The sequence below is a fragment of the Ovis aries genome, chromosome 17 (assembly GCF_016772045.2).
Source record: "Ovis aries strain OAR_USU_Benz2616 breed Rambouillet chromosome 17, ARS-UI_Ramb_v3.0, whole genome shotgun sequence".
Taxonomy (NCBI): domain Eukaryota; kingdom Metazoa; phylum Chordata; class Mammalia; order Artiodactyla; family Bovidae; genus Ovis; species Ovis aries.
This window is the reverse complement of record NC_056070.1, coordinates 52,038,799-52,056,459: the sequence shown is the minus strand read 5'-3', so window position 1 is coordinate 52,056,459 and position 17,661 is coordinate 52,038,799. Positions and strand designations below refer to the sequence as shown.

The following is a 17,661-nucleotide window of genomic DNA, read 5'->3' as shown; positions in this document are numbered from 1 at the left end:
TAGTCCCAGAGCAGAGCACATTTTCATTAAGAATTTTAGGAGATTTGTAGTTGTTAGAGAAATATCCTGCTAGCATTTTGCTTGTTCCTTGTTCCGTCTTGACTTACTGTGGAGTAACATCTGTGACCTTGAACCCAATCCTTCTCAGTCCTGGATTATGTGGATTCCAGGGTCCCTCCTTGTTCTCTGGGTGTGTGGGCTTTTTCTTAAGTGTTTTTCAGAGAGTTAAAGGGTTCTTTAGGACCCAGCATTTTCACTTCTTGCTTGCTTTTCTTTTTCCAGTCATTAAACTCTGTTATTGTAATGCAGCCAACTAAAGTACATAGAATTTGGCCAGTATTACCAGGACTTTTGTTTTTCCATGAAAGATACTACTTGTGTTTCTTTTCAATGTGTTATAATTCTTGGAGCTTACTCTTTCCTTCCATTAGCTATTAGTACAATATAGTAGTGAACTAGACACCAGGCCCCTGCTCTTAAAGAGCTTACATTCTGTAATCTTTCCTTTAACAGATGTAATCTTTACCAGATATAATCTTTCTGTAATCTTGCATTTAACAGATACTCTTCCAAGCCCATGCTCTGCATTAGGCCATGAGCTGGGTACCAGGGAGACTGAAATAAGATGAAAGGGACAGGGACTTCCCTGGTGGTCCAGTGGTTAAGACTCCATGCTCCCAATGCAGGGGGCCCAGATTTGATCCTTGGTCAAGGGACTGTGTCCCACATGGTGCAACTAAGAGTTCCCATGCCATAACTAAGACCCAAAGCAGCCAAATAAATGAATAAATAAGAAGTAAATATTTTTTAAAAAGGGAAGGGATGGAGCTCACTCAGTTTATTGGGATGGTGTGGAAAGAGGAGGTAGCTAATGCTGACTTGGGTGGAGATCTGAGGACAGCTTCTTGAGGTGATGACCCTGCTGTGTAAAGGAATTGGGTCTGCAGGGCAGGGATGGGGGTGGGGGATGGCCACCCAGGCAGAGGGAACTGCCAATAATAGGCTTGAACCCAAAGAAGGTCTTTAATTTTTTTATTTTTAGGTCTTTAATTTATGTAAGTACTCTCTTATTTCCAGAAACACTTTTAAGTACTGGACCAGCCCCCAGGAACGTGAACGTGGAAGAACATTATATTTTCAGGTGGAATAATAATACAATCAGTGAAATAAACGTCAGAATTATTAGGGCAGAAATTAATGCCCAGCAGAAAGGTAACTTTGTGAAGGGCAGCGAGAATGCTTTTAATTTAAAGCATTTTTTTCCTTTCTTCACGATTCTCATAATTATAACAGATAAACTAATTCAGATCTGTTTTTCTTATTTGTGTTTATGATTTAATCAGAAAACTGATTTTTTTTTTTTTGCATGTTGAAATGCAATTATAAGGTAAAGAAAACACTGTGGTGGATAATTTCTTAGTAAATTGGTGACATTATATTTTTATTTTATTTCTAGGAATCATGACACAGAGATTTACAGTGAAATTTTTAAGCTATAACAGTGGTAATGAACAGGAATGGTCTGGAAACCCAGGTGAGAGTGCATATCAATCACTGATCTTACAAACACATTTTAGTTTGACACTACTGTGCTATAACGATGACTGTAAGTGTTTCCAATTTTAGTCTGTGACTCTGACCTTTCTCTTTTTCTCTTGTGATACTGTATTCTTTTCCTGCTAACAGCTTACTTTTTTTTTCACAAAGTGTTATATATAGTCATAGTTGTAAAGCTAAAACAGTCTTTCTCTTTAGCTACTGGTCTTTTTTTAAATGAAATAATTTATTTGATCGATGTATAGTTGATTTACAGTGTTGTGTTACTTTCAGATATATAGCACAGTGACCCAGTTACACACACATGTATATACTCCTCCCTCCTATTCCTTCCCACTGTGGTCTATCACAAGACACTGAATACAGATCCCTGTGATACACAGTAGGTCCCCACTGTTTATCTGTTTTGTGTATATAATTGTTTGTATCTCCTAATCTCAAACTCCTAATTCCTCCCTCCCTCCCTCTTTTTTTGTTTTTGGTGGGGGAGGGGTGAGGCTGTGCTCCGCCACCTCTGAGATCCTCGTTCCCTGATGAGGGATTGAACCTGGGCTTCAGCAGTGAGAGTGTGGAGTCCTAAACTTGATCGCCAGGGAACTCCATTACTGTTCTTCAACACGCAGTAATTAATCATGAAGGAACAACATTTTTAAACTTTTTAGTAACTTTTTGCTTTGCATGATCTTCAATATTTATATGTACTAATTTAATTATACACAACTCTTTATATATATATTTTTTCCTTTTAAATAGGCTTTTAATGTTAGGGTTTATTGTTGGGTTGTAAGAGCAGACTCCTGGTTAAGTCAAAGTACTGTATAGAAGTTATGTAAAATCAGTATGGAAGTTCAATGTTACTTTTCCTACTCGGTGATTTTGAAGAAATGAAGTAGTTCTAGTGAGATTTTTTTTTTTTTTTCTTTATTTTCTAAACTGCATGCCTATGGCCACCTAAGGCATTCCTCTATGTATTTATTGGCTACTACAGTATTTCGAGAAGTGTTTGGGACATTTCTTTAAATTATGTACACCCTAAATGTTGGTGTTTTGTATGGATCACAAGTGCAGCATTCCTTAATTATTGCTGTTATAAGTCACAATTGTTATTTAAAGAATGACGTATGTACTGCATGAAGACATTATGACTTTTTTCTGTTAGTTTATATAAACTCCAAGGTAACTGAGGGGGAAGAAAAAAGAGACCAGGCTCCTGAAATTTAAGAATTTTTATGTCATTGACTTAATTTGAGAAGATTTCTGAGAAAACCTATCAGAATATATGAGAAATGTTGATGCTCTCATCAACAAAGAATACATCAGGAGCCAGAACCAATCAGGCAGAGACGCGGCTTGTATATAGAGAGGCAGTGTCTCTCTAATACTTTCTGAGGCTGGATGGGGTTTTTCGAGGACTATCTGACATGGGCCCTGTCCTCAGGGACGCTCTTATTTGGAGCTGACAGCACTAAGTCACAGGAAACAGCAGTAAACGACCCAAGATAATTAATAAATGAGGTCAGTTACTAGGCTCAGTTACTCCAGGATTCAGAGGAGTAGAATGTTGACCATTTACCCAGACTGCATCACTAAGGAACAGTGTTGAATGTCCAGCATGTGCTAGGTTTTGTTTTGTTTTTTAAAAAATATTTATTTATTTGTCTGGGTGTATTGGGTTGCTGTGTGGGATCTAGTTTCCCTGAGGCGTGTGGGATCCTGACCAGGGATCAAACCCAAGTCCCCTGCGTTGGAAGGCGGATTCTTAACCACTGGGCCACCAGGAAAACCCGCCTGCCAGGTTTTGTTCCTAGACTGGAGGAAAAGCACCGAGCAAGTCAGAACCCTGCCCTGGGTGTGTTTCCACTGTGGGCTGCGTGGAGACTGTGCCTTGAGAAGCAGATAATTGGAAAGGGTGCTGGGGATAGGAATAACCTGGGGGAAGCCAAGGAGGCAGACATGAGCATGAAGTGTACTCTGGCAGGATTAGACCCATGGCCAGAGGGGAGGCTGCTGGTTGGGAAGGGTGGGGCGTAAAGCTGGAAATGCAAACACCATGCAGGAACCTCAATGGTATCCCAGTTTATATGAACAAAGTGAAAGTGGAAGTCACTCAGTCGTGTTTGACTCTTTGTGACCTCATGGACTATACAGTCCATGGACTTCTCCAGGCCAGAATACTGGAGTACCAGCCTTTCCCTTCTCCAGGGGATCTTCCCAACTCAGGGATTGAGCCCAGGTCTTCTGTGTTACAGACAGATTCCTTACCAGCTGAGTCACAAGGGAAGACCAAGAATACGGGAATGGGTAGCCTATCCCTTCCCTAGCAGATTTTCCCGACCCAGGAATCAAACCAGGGTCTCCTGCATTGCAGGTGGATTTTTCACCAACTGAGAACAATGCTACTGTAATATGCATTCTTGGAAGGGACATAGGAAATATGCATATGAACTAGATATGATATGATATGATTATAAGGGGTTATTATTAATTTTCTTAGAAATATTGGCATCATGATGGTGTAGAGAAATATCCTTAATTTTGAGAGATGTCTGATGGAGCTTTCATGATGTGAGTGTCATGATGCCTACAACTTATTTTCAAATAGTCCTGCCCCTCTCACCCCAAATATATATACTTTTATAATAGATAAAACAAATATCTATTATATTTCATATTTATATAAATTAATATATTGTTTGTGCTATTTTTATTGAAATATGTGTTTTGGTGTTATAAAGCTTCTAAAAATGGGAAATATTTGATCTATCCTGAAGGAAAGACCTTTGGGGTGCACATTAGATATGTTAAGATCAGAAGAGCAGTGGGCCCTGAATGGCTCACAATCTAGCAGTCAGAGGCGCTTTACAAAGGAGAGGAACACTCCAGTAATGAACAGGCCCAGGGGTTCCCTTGGACTTGAGGTGTCCAATTCTAATTTTCCCTACAGGAGCCCTGGAGAAGGAGATGGCAACCCACTCCAGTATTCTTGCCTGGAGAATTTCCTGACACAGGAGCCTGGCAAGCTACAGTCCATAGGATCGAAAAGAGTTGGACATGGCTGAACGACTGACACTTACTTAAGAATACAGCTAAATATTAACAGTTGTTGACTTTAGGTGGCGGCTGTATTAAGTGAGGTTCATGGTGTTACTTTTAACTTTCCTGTGGTTGTGAACTTTTTCACATTAAAAAGGTGGAAACCGTAAGCTGGATTACTAGGAAATGGATGGGAATAGGAGCTAAATCAGACCTTGGGGTTGAATTAGTTTACTGGAAAAAGGCTACATGGGAAAGTTCCTCTGGTTTTACGTTTCCTTTATGAGCCCCTGTGATAAGTTGTACTAATCACTCAGTGAGTGTTCATGAACTGGCCTGCCCAGCAGCTTATTCTCCAAGGTGAGAGTTCTAAGATTGACTCCTGCCTAGTTTTCACTTCTCAGATTTCACTTTAAAAGTGTCTTCAAAAAGCCACACTAACATCTGTGTTTTAGAGTCCGAAAAAGAACATGTCTATAACTGAGTCACGTTGCTGTACACCTGAAACTGACACAGCATTGTCATCAACTATACTTCAATAAAAAACGAAGCAAATGAAAGGAGTGATGTTGATGTCCTTCTCTCGAAGCTATTCTGAAAAAGAACTTTGAGCGCCTATTTCCGTTCGTTGTGGATTCCTTCCTTCTGTTGTTTGATGAGCTAGCGCCTGTTGCTTTGAAATAAACTAAGAGGGGAAGATGCTCATTCTCCTGTGTTGTGTTTGTCTAGGTTACCAACTTGGCAAGCCTGTTCGAGCTCTAAGCACCAATGGGACGAATAATGTCACAACTTTACACCTTTGGTATTCTGGTAATCTGATTTGATGATATGACTAGCTTTCTGGTGAACTAGCGGAGAAGGCAATGGCACCCCACTCCAGTACTCTTGCCTGGAAAATCCCATGGACGGAGGAGCCTGGAAGGCTGCAGTCCATGGGGTCGCTGAGGGTCGGACCCGACTGAGCGACTTCACTTTCACTTTTCACTTTCATGCCTTGGAGAAGGAAATGGCAACCCACTCCAGTGTTCTTGCCTGGAGAATCCCAGGGACGGTGGAGCCTGGTGGGCTGCCATCCGTCTATGGGGTTGCACAGAGTCAGACAGGACTGAAACGACTTAGCAGCAGCAGCAGCTGGTGAACTAGAATTGGAAATATTGCCATATTTTGAATCTGATCAAGTAACCAATTACTTTAAAGCCTGGTGTGTTTATTTAGCCTAGGGGTGGTTGTTTTCCATGCTTCTACAGCTTCCTTTTTTCTTTTTTTCTATAAAAAAATGTTAACACCGTTTTCACTTGAAGTGCTGATTTTCAATAAGAGAGATTTAAATATGAAAGTGACTGGAGAGTCCATTGTCCTTGTTGTCATTGATTAACCCAAGATGGTGCTAACCAGAGACAGGAAAATAGTTTCATTCCAAACTATGGAAAATCTTTGCATCAGTGGTAATTACCCACATGTGCCAGAAGGCATGAAATTTCAGATTCAGAATGAACCCCTGATCCCCGTCCAGGTATTTTGATACAGAAAGAAGCCTTTGTTCAGCTTTCAAAGGATTAGAGTAACAATGACCTCATTTCTAGAGAACTGGAAACTATTTCTGCTTATTGTTCTCTGTTTGTTTTTTTCTTAAGAAAAACTTTGAGGTAAATCTTTTACTTAATTTTGTTTTGCAAAAATAGCAAGAAAATAATCTTTCTATTTTACAGCCGGAAGGAGTTTGTGTTCAACAGCAACTGTCAAACCCATTTTATTTGGAGAAAATGCACTCTCTGGGTGCCTTTTAGAAGTTGGAATTAATGAAAACTGTACTAGGCTTAGGTGAGTGTCTCACTGATGGATTTATCTATGTTCTGAGTGGTTTGCTTAAATTTAATCCTCTGCCCACCCCACCCCCCCCACCATGAGTATGTAAAGACAGCATGAAAAACTTCCGCCTGAATGAAACTTATGTGATAGTAAACAGTACAAACTTCCAGGGACTTCCCTGTGGTCGAGTGGTTAGTAATCCATCTGCCAATACAGGGGAAACGGGTTCGATCCCTGGTCCAGAAGATCCCATATGCTTCGAAGCAGCTAAACCGTCAGGCCACAGCTAGTGAGCCTGTGCTCTGCAGCAAGAGAAAGCCCGCATGCAGCAACAAAGACCCAGCGCAGCCAAAAAATAATGCATAGATTAAAAAAAAACAAAAAACAGTACAAACTTGCAGTACAATTTAGAGTTGATTCAAACCTCCGTATAAGTGCAAATAGACACTCTCCGACGTTTCATCCGTATTTATGCAAATTTCTCTGGGAAGTTTGTTCACATCACTGGAAACCCCACATTCCTAGAAAATCAGAGAAAGGGTTGGAGCTAAGTGTCACTGGTGATTAACATTTAAAGAATTTTTAAGCTTTGTTACATGATGTATAAAGGTTATCTGGGTGGGATTTGGAAAATTTATGGATATTCATATGCATTCTTTTTTTTTAATTGATGCAAAATTCACACAACATAATCATTTTACCAGGTGACTGGCATTTAGTGCTTTCATAATGTTGTACAACTACCACCTCTGTTTAGTTCCAACACATTTTAGTTTCTGCAACATGAAACCTATACTTTTTATTTTTTAATTAAAAAAATATTTATTTGGCTGCAGCAGGTCTTAGTTGCAGCATGCGGGATGTAGTTCCCTGACCAAGGATTGAACTGGAGCCCCCTGTGCTGGGAGCTCAGAGCCTTAGCTGCTGAACCACCAAGGACATCCCTGAAACCTGTACCTTTTAGAAGTCACTCTCTAGTCCTCCCTCCCCTCAGCTCTGGCAACAACCAATTCACTCTCTGTCTCTGTGGATTTACCTATTCTGAATATTTCATATAAATGGTCTCGTGTACTTTGTGACTTTTTATGTCTGACTTTTCTCACTTAGCATTCTGTTGGTGAGATTCATCCATGTTTGTAGCCTGTGTTGGTGCTTCATTCTTTTTCACAACTGAATCATATTCCATTGTATGGAGATATAGATATATATCTATATATGTGACATTTGTTTATTCATTCCTTAGTTGATGGATATTTGAGGCATTTCCACATTTGTGGAATAGCGCGTTGTGAATTGTGCTTTGAACAGCCTTGGGTCACTTTTTGTCTGAGCGCCTGTTCTCAGCTCTTCTGGGTGTGTGCACAGGAGTGGAATGGCTGGATCATCGTGTTCCATTCTTTGAGGAGCTGCCATGTTGTTTTCCACAGAGGCTGTACCATTTTGTATTCCCACCAACAGCATAAAAGGGGTCCAGTTTCTCCACATCCTTGCCAGCACTTGTTTGTTGTTTTGGCCATGCCATTCAGCAGGAGGGCTCTTAGTTCCCTGACCAAGGATTGAACCCTCACTCCCTGCAGTGGAAGCTTGTAGACTTAAACACTGGACTGCCAGGGAATTCCCCCTCCCCAACACTTGTTATTTTCCAGTTTTCTGAATAATAGCCAGCCCAGTAGATGTGAAATATTAATATCCTCAGATATGCAGATGACACCACCCTTATGGCAGAAAGTGAAGAGGTACTAAAAAGCCTCTTGATGAAAGTAGAAGAGAAGAGTGAAAAAGTTGGCTTAAAGCTCAACATTCAGAAAACTAAGATCATGGTATCTGGTCCCATCTCTTCATGGGAAATAGATGGGGAAACAGTGTCAGAATTTATTTTTTGGGGAAGACGCTTACTCCTTGGAAGGAAAGTTATGACCAACCTAGATAGCATATTAAAAAGCAGAGATATTACTTTGCCAACAAAGGTCTGTCTAGTCAAGGCTATGGTTTTTCCAGTGGTCACATATGGATGTGAGAGTTGGACTGTGAAGAAAGCTGAGCGCCGAAGAATTGATGCTTTTGAACTGTGGTGTTGGAGAAGACTCTTGAGAGTCCCCTGGACTACAAGGAGATCCAATCAGTCCATCCTAAAAGAGACCAGTCCTGGGTGTTCATTGGAAGGATTGATGCTGAGACTGAAACTCCGATACTCTGGCCACCTCATACGAAGAGTTGACTCACTGGAAAAGACCCTGATGCTGGGAGGGATTGGGGGCAGGAGGAGAAGGGGCCGACAGAGGATGAGATGGCTGGATGGCATCACCAACTCAATACACATGAGTTTGGGTAAACTCTCGAGTGAAGGACAGGGAGGCCTGGCGTGCTGCGATTCATGGGGTCGCAAAGAGTCGGAGACGACTGAGCGACTGAACTGAACTGAGTAGATGTGAAGTGGTATCTTCTTGTGGTTTTGATTGCATGTATTGTAGAAGGAGATAAATACACTGGCAACCCACTCCAGTATCCTTGCCTGGAGAATTCCATGGACAGAGGAGCCTGGCAGGCTATAGTCTATGGGGTCACAAAATTTGAGCAACACAGACATGACTGAGCAACTAACACTTTCACTTTCGTTCTTACACCCATCTCATCTGAAATATATCCCAAGTGGCGTACTTCTTTGGAGAGCAGAAGAAAGGTAGAGGTGACCTTGAGAAGGGAAGAAAAAGAGTGGGAATAAGTTACCCACGGTGGCTCCTGATGGAAGGGTGCGAGGCCTGAGTCAATAGTCAAAGTCTCTCCTTTGTGGTTCATAAGATTTGTACCTCCAGTGAGGTCACTGGAACAAGAGAGATGCTAAGTTCTAGTTCTTAATCTTAAACCTATTTTGAAAAAAATTGCTTTTGGCCGCACTGGGTCTTTGTTGCTGTGTTTGGGCTTCCTTTAGCTGTGGCTAGCAGGGGTGATTCTTCATTGCAGAGCATGGGCACTAGGCATACAGGCTTCAGTGGCTGCAGGACGTGGGCTCAGTGGTTGTGGCGCATGGGCTTAGTTGCTTCTTGGCATGTAGTATCTTCCCAAAGCAGGGGTTGAACCCTGTCCCCTGCATTAGCAGGTAGATTCTTATCCACTGGACCACCAGAGAAGTCCTCTTCACCTCATTTCATAGCCCAAACTTCTAGCTAATTATTTAGGTTCCTTTTACTATGGGGTTACTCTGGCCCATGAACTTACCCTGGTAACTTGACATGTGATCTACCCACCTGCCAAGTTCTGTGACACTCAAAGGAGCCTGCACGTGATTCTAGTGTAAGTTACTAATGTTCTAAGTCTGAAGTGAGAGATTGCTTCCATACATCCTCCCCTTGCTGTGTAAGTTCATCTCGGGAAGACCATCCTTGAGGGGTGAGACTCCCAGCCTAGATCCCCTGGCATTTTTTTTGTTGTTTGTTTAGGCGTCCAGCAAGCACAACCTGGGCACCCTCAGAAAGGACCTCAGGACAAGACTTGCTGGCCAGGAGCTGAGAAATGTCTTCCTCTCTTGCAGGGAGAATGCTGTCGAACTGCTTGATTCATTAGTACAAGTGACTCATGTTGCAATGAGAGGCAACTCCGATTACAACGATCTCAGTGATGGCTGGCTTGAAATAATACGTAAGTCAAAGCTGCACGCGTGTAAAAGATGTACCTCGGTCGCTCTGACTATGTAGTGTCAGATGTGGTATTAAAGCCTGACTTAGCAGCCATCTTTCTTTGCTGTGATCCAACAGACATTTGTTTAGAGGTTAGCTCTCCAGGTAGGAGGCGTTTCATGTCTTTTACCTCTTATTCACAATGGCTTTTTTTTTTTAAAGAGGAAGTCTCCAGGAAGTTCAAATTGCCCAGTTGTTTTACAATCTAACGGTCTTTGGAAAAGGAAGTCTTAATGAAATTTAAGGATTTTGAGTGCGTGTCAGTCTGCATTCCTATTTTTGATTGCCAGCAATATGGACAGTTGAGAACTGGTTTTATAATTTACAAAAGCGATTTTGTTAACTTAAAAGGTGATAGAAAACATTGTGCTAAGTGAGAGAAGCTAGACACAAAGGAGCACGTACTATAGGATTCCATTTATAATGCAGTGTCCAGAAAAGGCAAACCTATAGACACTGAAAGCAGATTAATGGTTGCCCAAGGCTCAGGCTGTTGGAAGGAAATGAAGGGTGATTGCTTGTGAGTATAGGAATTCTTTTGGAGGGATGATTAAAATGTTCTAAAGTTGAGTCTGCTGCTGGTGGCATAACTCTGTGAATATAATTGAATTGAATTATACATTTAAATTTGAGTAGGTGAACTATTTGGCATATCAATAAAGCTATTGAAAATGAAAGAAATTAAGGTGTAACAGCGCTAATAATAGCGGGGTCACCAAGGCCAGATAAAAAGATTTGACCTTCCAGCGTCTTTGGTCAGAGGCATTTGCTCTGAGTGTTGGGGTCAGAGGGGTTTGGTGTGTGAAGAAGAGATATACTGCAGGGAGTACGTGGAACAGGCTTAGCCCCGATGAGCCCGATTTCCACTCCAGTTAGAGTGTCCATCTGATCACTGAGCTGTGGCTCACAGGGGTGGTCTGAGGTCACAGTTTGTTGTGACAGAGCTGGAGCTAAACCCAGGGTTCCCAGCTCTTCCTCTCCTCCCAGCCAGCAAGTCTGGTAGCGTTGCTCTGATTTCTCAGGGAGTCTGGAATGCATAAGGGGCTTCCCAGGTGGCACTGGTGGTAACGAATCCACCTGCTAATGCAGGAGATATAAGAGACTCTGGTTCGATCCCTCGGTGGAGAAGATCCCCTGGAGGAGGGCACAGCAACCCACTCCAGTACTCTTGCCTGGAGAGTCCCATGGACAGAGGAGCCCGGCGGGCTACAGTCCATGTGTGCGTGCTAAGTTGCTTCAGTCCTGTTCGACTCTTTGTGACCCCATGGACTGTAGCCCGCCAGCCTCCTCAGTCCATGGGGTGGCAAAGAGTCAGACATGACTGAAGCGACTGAGCATGCATGCTTGAGTGTATAAAGGCACTTTGAATAGAGAGAGAGCATCTTTTCTTCCTCTCCTTCCTGGGATTGCCTCTTGGGGCCTGAACGAGCTATCTGATGCTGCGGCATCTGCTTTCTTAAGTCCCCTCCCATCCCTGTGGATGCTGCTGGGAGTGCAAACCCTCCCCCCGCCCCTCGCACACCGAGTCCTGTCTTTACCCTTTCCACACCCTCGGAAGTCACTTCAGCTCGTCAGGCTGGGATTCATATAAAGGACCAACCAGACACATGCCCCTGCACTTTCCCCACCCCTTGTGATTAGGGTCTGAATCATTACAACCCCCTCTGTCCTCTCCCCTGGGGGTGGCCAGGGATCACGTAATATGTATGCCTGGCTGAGGTACTGCTGACCACTCTCTGACTCAGGCAGTGGGGTCTGGCCAGCCACACGGTTTGCCTGTCCCACTTGTGCTCAAGACCCTAAGCCCAGAGTTAGATCCTCATTTGGAAACAGAACCCAGGGGTTGGGGCTTGTCAACTCCTTGTTAACCTGTCGGCCAGTGAGGTGGGCCGTGGAGGTGCCTGTGGGATGCAGGGAAGGGGTCAATAAAGCACCGGAGAAGTAAAAACCGTGGGAAATTTCAAGACAGAAAGCCAGAGTTGGGAAGTCAGAGGTAATGGCATTGTGTTGCCCTCATGGTGGAAGCTGTTAGCTTGTGTTTTGTGTCTAAGCTGCAAGTCAACCCTGGTCCTCGTTAATGAGCAGAAGAGGAACAGTGCTGAGCCCATGTATCAAGGAGAAGGAACCTGTTGGTGACAGCCTTCCAGATCCCTGAAGAAACAAAGAAATGCCCCCAGAGTGGCCCTAGGGCTTCACATCCTGCGACTGACCTTGCTGTTTCTTCTCCTCCCACCCCCGCAGAGGCCAGTTTTCGAGATGAAAGACTATTCATGTCTTTTCCAGTTTTATCCTCTTCCATTTATATTACTGCTATGGCAGCACACCAGGAAATTGCTTTTGAACAATTTAATCTGTAGTAACTAAAGTTGTTAGTATGGATTCTAAGTGTCTTACACAAGCTTTTATTAGAACAGTGACTACGTAGACTAAGTCTCATGGCCTTTTACTGCAAGTCAATATTTCTGTTCAAACTCTGGGTAGATGTCAATGAGGAACTTGGGAACTGAATCATGATATATGGTTTTATTAGGTGAGTCAAAGATTTTAAAATTCCAATGACTGAGTTAACATACAAGGGGACACTTTTCTTTAAGCATTTTTTTAAAAAAATTATTTATTTGGCTATGCTGGGTGTTCTCATTGTGGTGGCTTCTCTTGTTGTGGAGCACGGGCTCTAGGGCGCTTGGGCTGCAGTAGCTGTGGCATGTGGGCTTAGCAGATGCAGCTCATGGGCTCTAGAGCACAGGCTCAGTAGTTGTGGCGCATAGTTGCTGCATAGTCTGTAGGATCTTCCTGGATCCGGGATTGAACATGCGTCTTCTGCATCGGCAGGCAGATTCTTTACCACTGAGCCACCGGGGAAGCCCAAGGAGACATTTTGAACACGAAAAGTGAAAGTGAAGTCGCTCAGTTGTGTCCGACTCTTTGCGACCCCATGGACTGTAGCCCACCAGACTCCTCCATCCATGGGATTTCCCAGGCAAGAGTGCTGGAGTGGGTTGCCATTTCCTTCTCCAGGGGATCTTCCCAACCCAAGGATCGAACCCAGGTCTCCCACATTGCAGGCAGGGAAGCCATGGGAGGCATATAACTAGAGCCTGTTAGAGATTAAAGGCTCAATCCTCTGCTTCCTGCCTAATAATATTTCCAAACTGGGGGGTTACATTACAGTACTGTAGGAAAACTGAAACTAAGTTCTTCTTTCCAAAACGAATGACTTAACATCTCTCCAGGTGCGGATGCCCTTGATGCAGGTGCAGACCCACCCGACAGCAACGTGAGTGGCATCTGCCTGGATGTTCCTGCGCAGCTGAACATCCGCATCCTCTTCTCGGATGCTGGCGCCGTGGAAGGGATGACTCAGCAGGAGATACTTGGCGTCGAGACGAGGTATGATGGCATCGAGGCTAAGTGTGCATTCGCAGGGAAGTTTCCTCAAGAGGTGGCAAAGAAGAACACTAGCAACTTCAGGCTTATAGCAGATTAGCAAGTCCAGTGGAAAGAGGGTGCCTCGTTTCCCCATCTTTCTCAAAAATGGTCTAGGAAGACTTTCGTTGGTTCAGTTTCAGTCATGTGCTCCATTCTGAACCAATCACTATGGCCAGGAGAGTAGACAGATCTGATTGACCAGGTGTAGGTGATAGGCACATTCCTAGGTTCAGGTGAGTCCCCTCTGGTCTGCTCAACTGAGAGAGGGAGAGGGTTAGTTCTGGGGAAAACTGGGGCGCAATTACTAGAAGAAAGGCAAAGGGCTGCTGGGATAGGCAAAAAGGCAGCAATAACATAGAAAGCCCTCAAAAATTGTTAGCTACTGCTGCTGTTGTTACTATTACACTATTGTCTGAGACAAGCAAGTGATAAAGCAAATGAACTTTAAAAGCACCAGTATGAAATGAGATGACAGGGGAGAGGAGAAGAAGCAGAACTGGTAAAATGCTGGTAGTTGTTGCAGCCTATGATAGGTCCACAAGGGTTCATTATACAGCTGTCTCAGCTTGTATGTGCATTTGAAAATTTACACACTACAAAGGGGGAAAGGCAGCACCAGGAAAACGTGAATCGTGTGTAGGAGAAGCCCAGCTCACGTTGTTGTTGTGTCAGTTACCCAGTGTTCTTAGCAGACCAGAAGTGAGCGAGGGCTTTGTCGCCTGCGTGACCTTTCCCTCCCAGGTTCTCCTCCGTGACCTGGCAGTTCCAGTGTGGACTGACTTGTGAGGACAAGGCTGACCTCTTCCCCATCGGCGCATCGGTCCAGTTTATTAAGATACCCGCACAGTTACCCCGTCCCCTTACAAGGTAATCTGTTTGCTGACCTCAGTGACATGATCAGGAAGCAGAAAAATATATGTTCAAAACTAAGAAGTTTAGGGACCTCCCTGGCCATCCAGTGGTTGATACTCCCTGCTTCCACTGCAGGGGGCATGAGTTTGATCCCTGGTGGGGGGAGTAAGATCCCACATGCCACGTAGTGCTGCTGAATAAGTAGAAAACAAACAAACGCTTCACTTCTTTAATCAAGTTTTAGATGAGGTTTTAAAAATAGCTTTCTTTATTTGTTTTTGGCTGTGCTGGGTCTTCACTGCTGCCCCTGGGGACTGTTTTTAGTTGCCGAGAGCAGGGCCTATTCTGCAGTCTTGGTTTGCGGGCGTCTCATTGCAGTGACTTCTCTTGTCACAGAGCACAGGCTCTAGGCACGTGGGCTCAGTAGCTGCGGTTCTCGGGCTCTAGAGCATGGGCTCAGGAGCTGTGGCACACGGGCTTAGCTGTTCCATGGCACGTGGGACTTTCCCTGGTGAGAAGTTGAACCCACGTCTCCTGCATTGACAGATGGATTCTTTACCACTGGAGCCACCAGGGAAGCCCTTTAATGAGGTTTTGATGCAACTCATCAAAAGCATGTTTTGTTATAGCTATTATAACCTTCTAAAATGTTCTGTAGATTCCAGATCAATTTTACAGAGTACGACTGTAACAGAAATGAGGTTTGTTGGCCACAACTTCTGTATCCACTGACCCAATATTATCGAGGTAGGTAAAGCCCTTTTCTGAAATGTTTATCATTATGTTACGTTAATTAAAAAACTTTTGAAAAAAGTATAAATGTCACAGGAAAGTTAAAACATATAGCAAAGTTTTAAAAAGAAAACATGTACTGATGTTGCCATTTAGAAATGATCACTCTTTATGTTTTGGCTTATTTCTACCTAGTTACCCAAAAAGTTAAGAAATAACAACATTCCTGGATATTCCTTGGTGGTCCAGGGGTTAAGACTCTGTGCATTCACTGTAGAGGGCATGGGTTTGATCTCTGGATCCCTGATCAAGGAACTAAGATCCCATAGGCTGTATGGCTCAGCCAAGAATGCTCACAAGACCAAAAAAATGTTGCTTACACTGCTGTATTTAAAATGGATAACCAACAAGGTCCTACTGTACAGCACAGAGAACGCTGCTCAATGTCATGTAGTAGCCTGGATGGGAGGGGAGTTTAGGGGAGAATGGATACATCTATAGATGTATATATACATGTATGTATGTATGTATAGCTGAGTCCCTTTGCAATTCATCTGAAACTATCACAACATTATTAATAGGCTGTACCCCAATACAAAATAAAAAGTTTTAAAAAATAAAATAATGATGATGAAAATGACAAAAAAAAAAAGTTGCTTAGTTTGATTCATTGTCTTGCAGGAGAGCCTTACTCTCAGTGTGTTGCCAAGAGCTTACTACTGGTATCTTTCATCGTATTAGCTGTATTCCTCAGTAACCCCTGGATCAGAATACACAAAGCTTAGAATTCAACTACCGTCTGACTTCTTACAGATCATCAGCTTCTACGTCAGGGATTTGTTGTCCTCCTGTGTGCCTCTCTGTAAAATCTTAATAAATGAAATATTTTATTTTTATAGAAAATTTTATTAAATGCTCCACAAATTAAATTCACATATGTAGCTATCCAGACGTTCAAAGCAATTCAGAGTGGGTGTTCTCACCGATGCACCAGAGTGAGCAAAATGCATGAGAGGGTCAACTGTGTCAATAAGTGTAATTAGGAACTTATTATAGATAAGTTTCATCACAGATTATGAAAGTCATAGGAGTTTTGGTCCAAATGTTATTCCTACCATAGAGAGTCAGTCTTTGAATTTTTTATGTATTTCTGTTGCAATGATAAGTTTCCACTATTCCAAAGAAAGGATTAGAAATGCATTAAAGTCTATTGCCTTAAAATATATTCATAACCTCAAAGTTGGGAGTTATGTTTTATTTGGTGGGAATTTTTAGGACTTCGAGCCCGGGAGACACCGTCTCAAATGATCCTGAGAGAATTGCTCTGAGGAGGTGAGGAGAGGAGTCACGTTATATAGAAGTTTTGCAACAAAGGGCAAGTAGTTTGAGCATCAAAAGATTATTGTTAATTAAAACCAGATATCCCAAGTGAAGGGATTTTGCACTTTTCTATGTATGGGAAGTTGCAGGAGTCTGGGCCCACTGAAATCATTCCTTTCAAATGTACTTCAGCTAAATAGAGCCACTCTCCTGTATTTTTAGACTTCCTAGGTGACTCATTGGTAAAGAATCTACATGCTGATGCAGGAGACACAGGAGACACGGTTTGATCCCTGGGTCGGGAAGTTCCCCTGGCGTAGAAAGTGGCAAACCACTCCAGTATTCTTGCCTGGAAAGTTTCATGGATAGAGGAGCCTGGTGGGCTACAGTTTGCAATCCACTTCTGCAAGAGTTGGACATGACTGAGCATGTGTGCACAGCCTGTGGTTTTGCACCCTGAGGTTGCTTTCCTCAGGGCTTACTGTAGGGAGTGGCCGTAGTCTGATGACTGCTAGATCGCAGGTGTTCTGCTCCTTCCTGAATTCCTTTAGGGCTCACCATCTCACTTTGGAGGGCTGCAATTGCTCACGGCTGTGATATCCTTCTCCAGGAGGTCTTTGATATGGCAGGAAATAGTCCATTTCTGAAGTCTTAAAAAGTGTGTATAATACGAAAATCCAAAAAAATGGATGAGGCAAGATGTAGGAGTTAGGAGAAAGGACCTAACGTAGGAGGTAAGTAAAACAAAACCAGGATTGAACACAAGCCCATGAAAAAATATGCCAATGACCTTGCATTTAGTAAAGGTAGGTCCCTAATACAGTCTTCAGTTTGCAAAAAATCCAAACTATGACTAGCTATAGGAATCATGGGGACTATTGATTAAAAAATAATCTGGCTTTCAATGAAGTACAGTTTTTCCTAGTTGAGTCTTGAGAGAAAATCCTCCTGGGGCCTCTTACAAAGGGACAGACAGCACGATGCAGCATGGGGAGCGGGGGCAGAGCGGCTGTCTCCAACCACAGCCATGTGGCCACATTGCCACCTCCAGTGAGGTTTCTTGGTGGGCTAGATAAATTTAGTCATTGTTTCAGATGGACTTTGTGCACTGTGGGTAAATGGAATTTTCTAAAGCAATTCTCTTCTCTCTCTGAGTTCTGAGCATCTCTTGACATCCTGGTGCTATGTACAACGTGGTGTTGCATCTTTTCTTTTTTTTTTTTTTGTCCACACCATGTAGCTTGTGGGGTTCTAT

At 43.1% G+C, this 17,661-nt stretch overlaps 1 protein-coding gene across 1 annotated transcript in view; it reads left to right on the top strand.

Annotated features, from left to right (window-relative positions):
- Positions 1-15,989, top strand: part of TCTN2 (tectonic family member 2) — a 28,340-nt gene extending 12,351 nt beyond the window's left edge. Inside the window, exons 10-18 of the mRNA XM_004017566.6 lie at positions 1,078-1,212; positions 1,457-1,534; positions 5,320-5,400; positions 6,300-6,411; positions 9,929-10,035; positions 13,307-13,463; positions 14,244-14,369; positions 15,013-15,101; positions 15,768-15,989. Of these exons, the coding sequence (XP_004017615.3) occupies positions 1,078-1,212; positions 1,457-1,534; positions 5,320-5,400; positions 6,300-6,411; positions 9,929-10,035; positions 13,307-13,463; positions 14,244-14,369; positions 15,013-15,101; positions 15,768-15,871 (989 nt within the window). The 3' untranslated portion in view covers positions 15,872-15,989. The remainder of the gene's footprint in view (positions 1-1,077; positions 1,213-1,456; positions 1,535-5,319; positions 5,401-6,299; positions 6,412-9,928; positions 10,036-13,306; positions 13,464-14,243; positions 14,370-15,012; positions 15,102-15,767) is intronic.
- Positions 15,990-17,661: the final 1,672 nt, after the last annotated feature.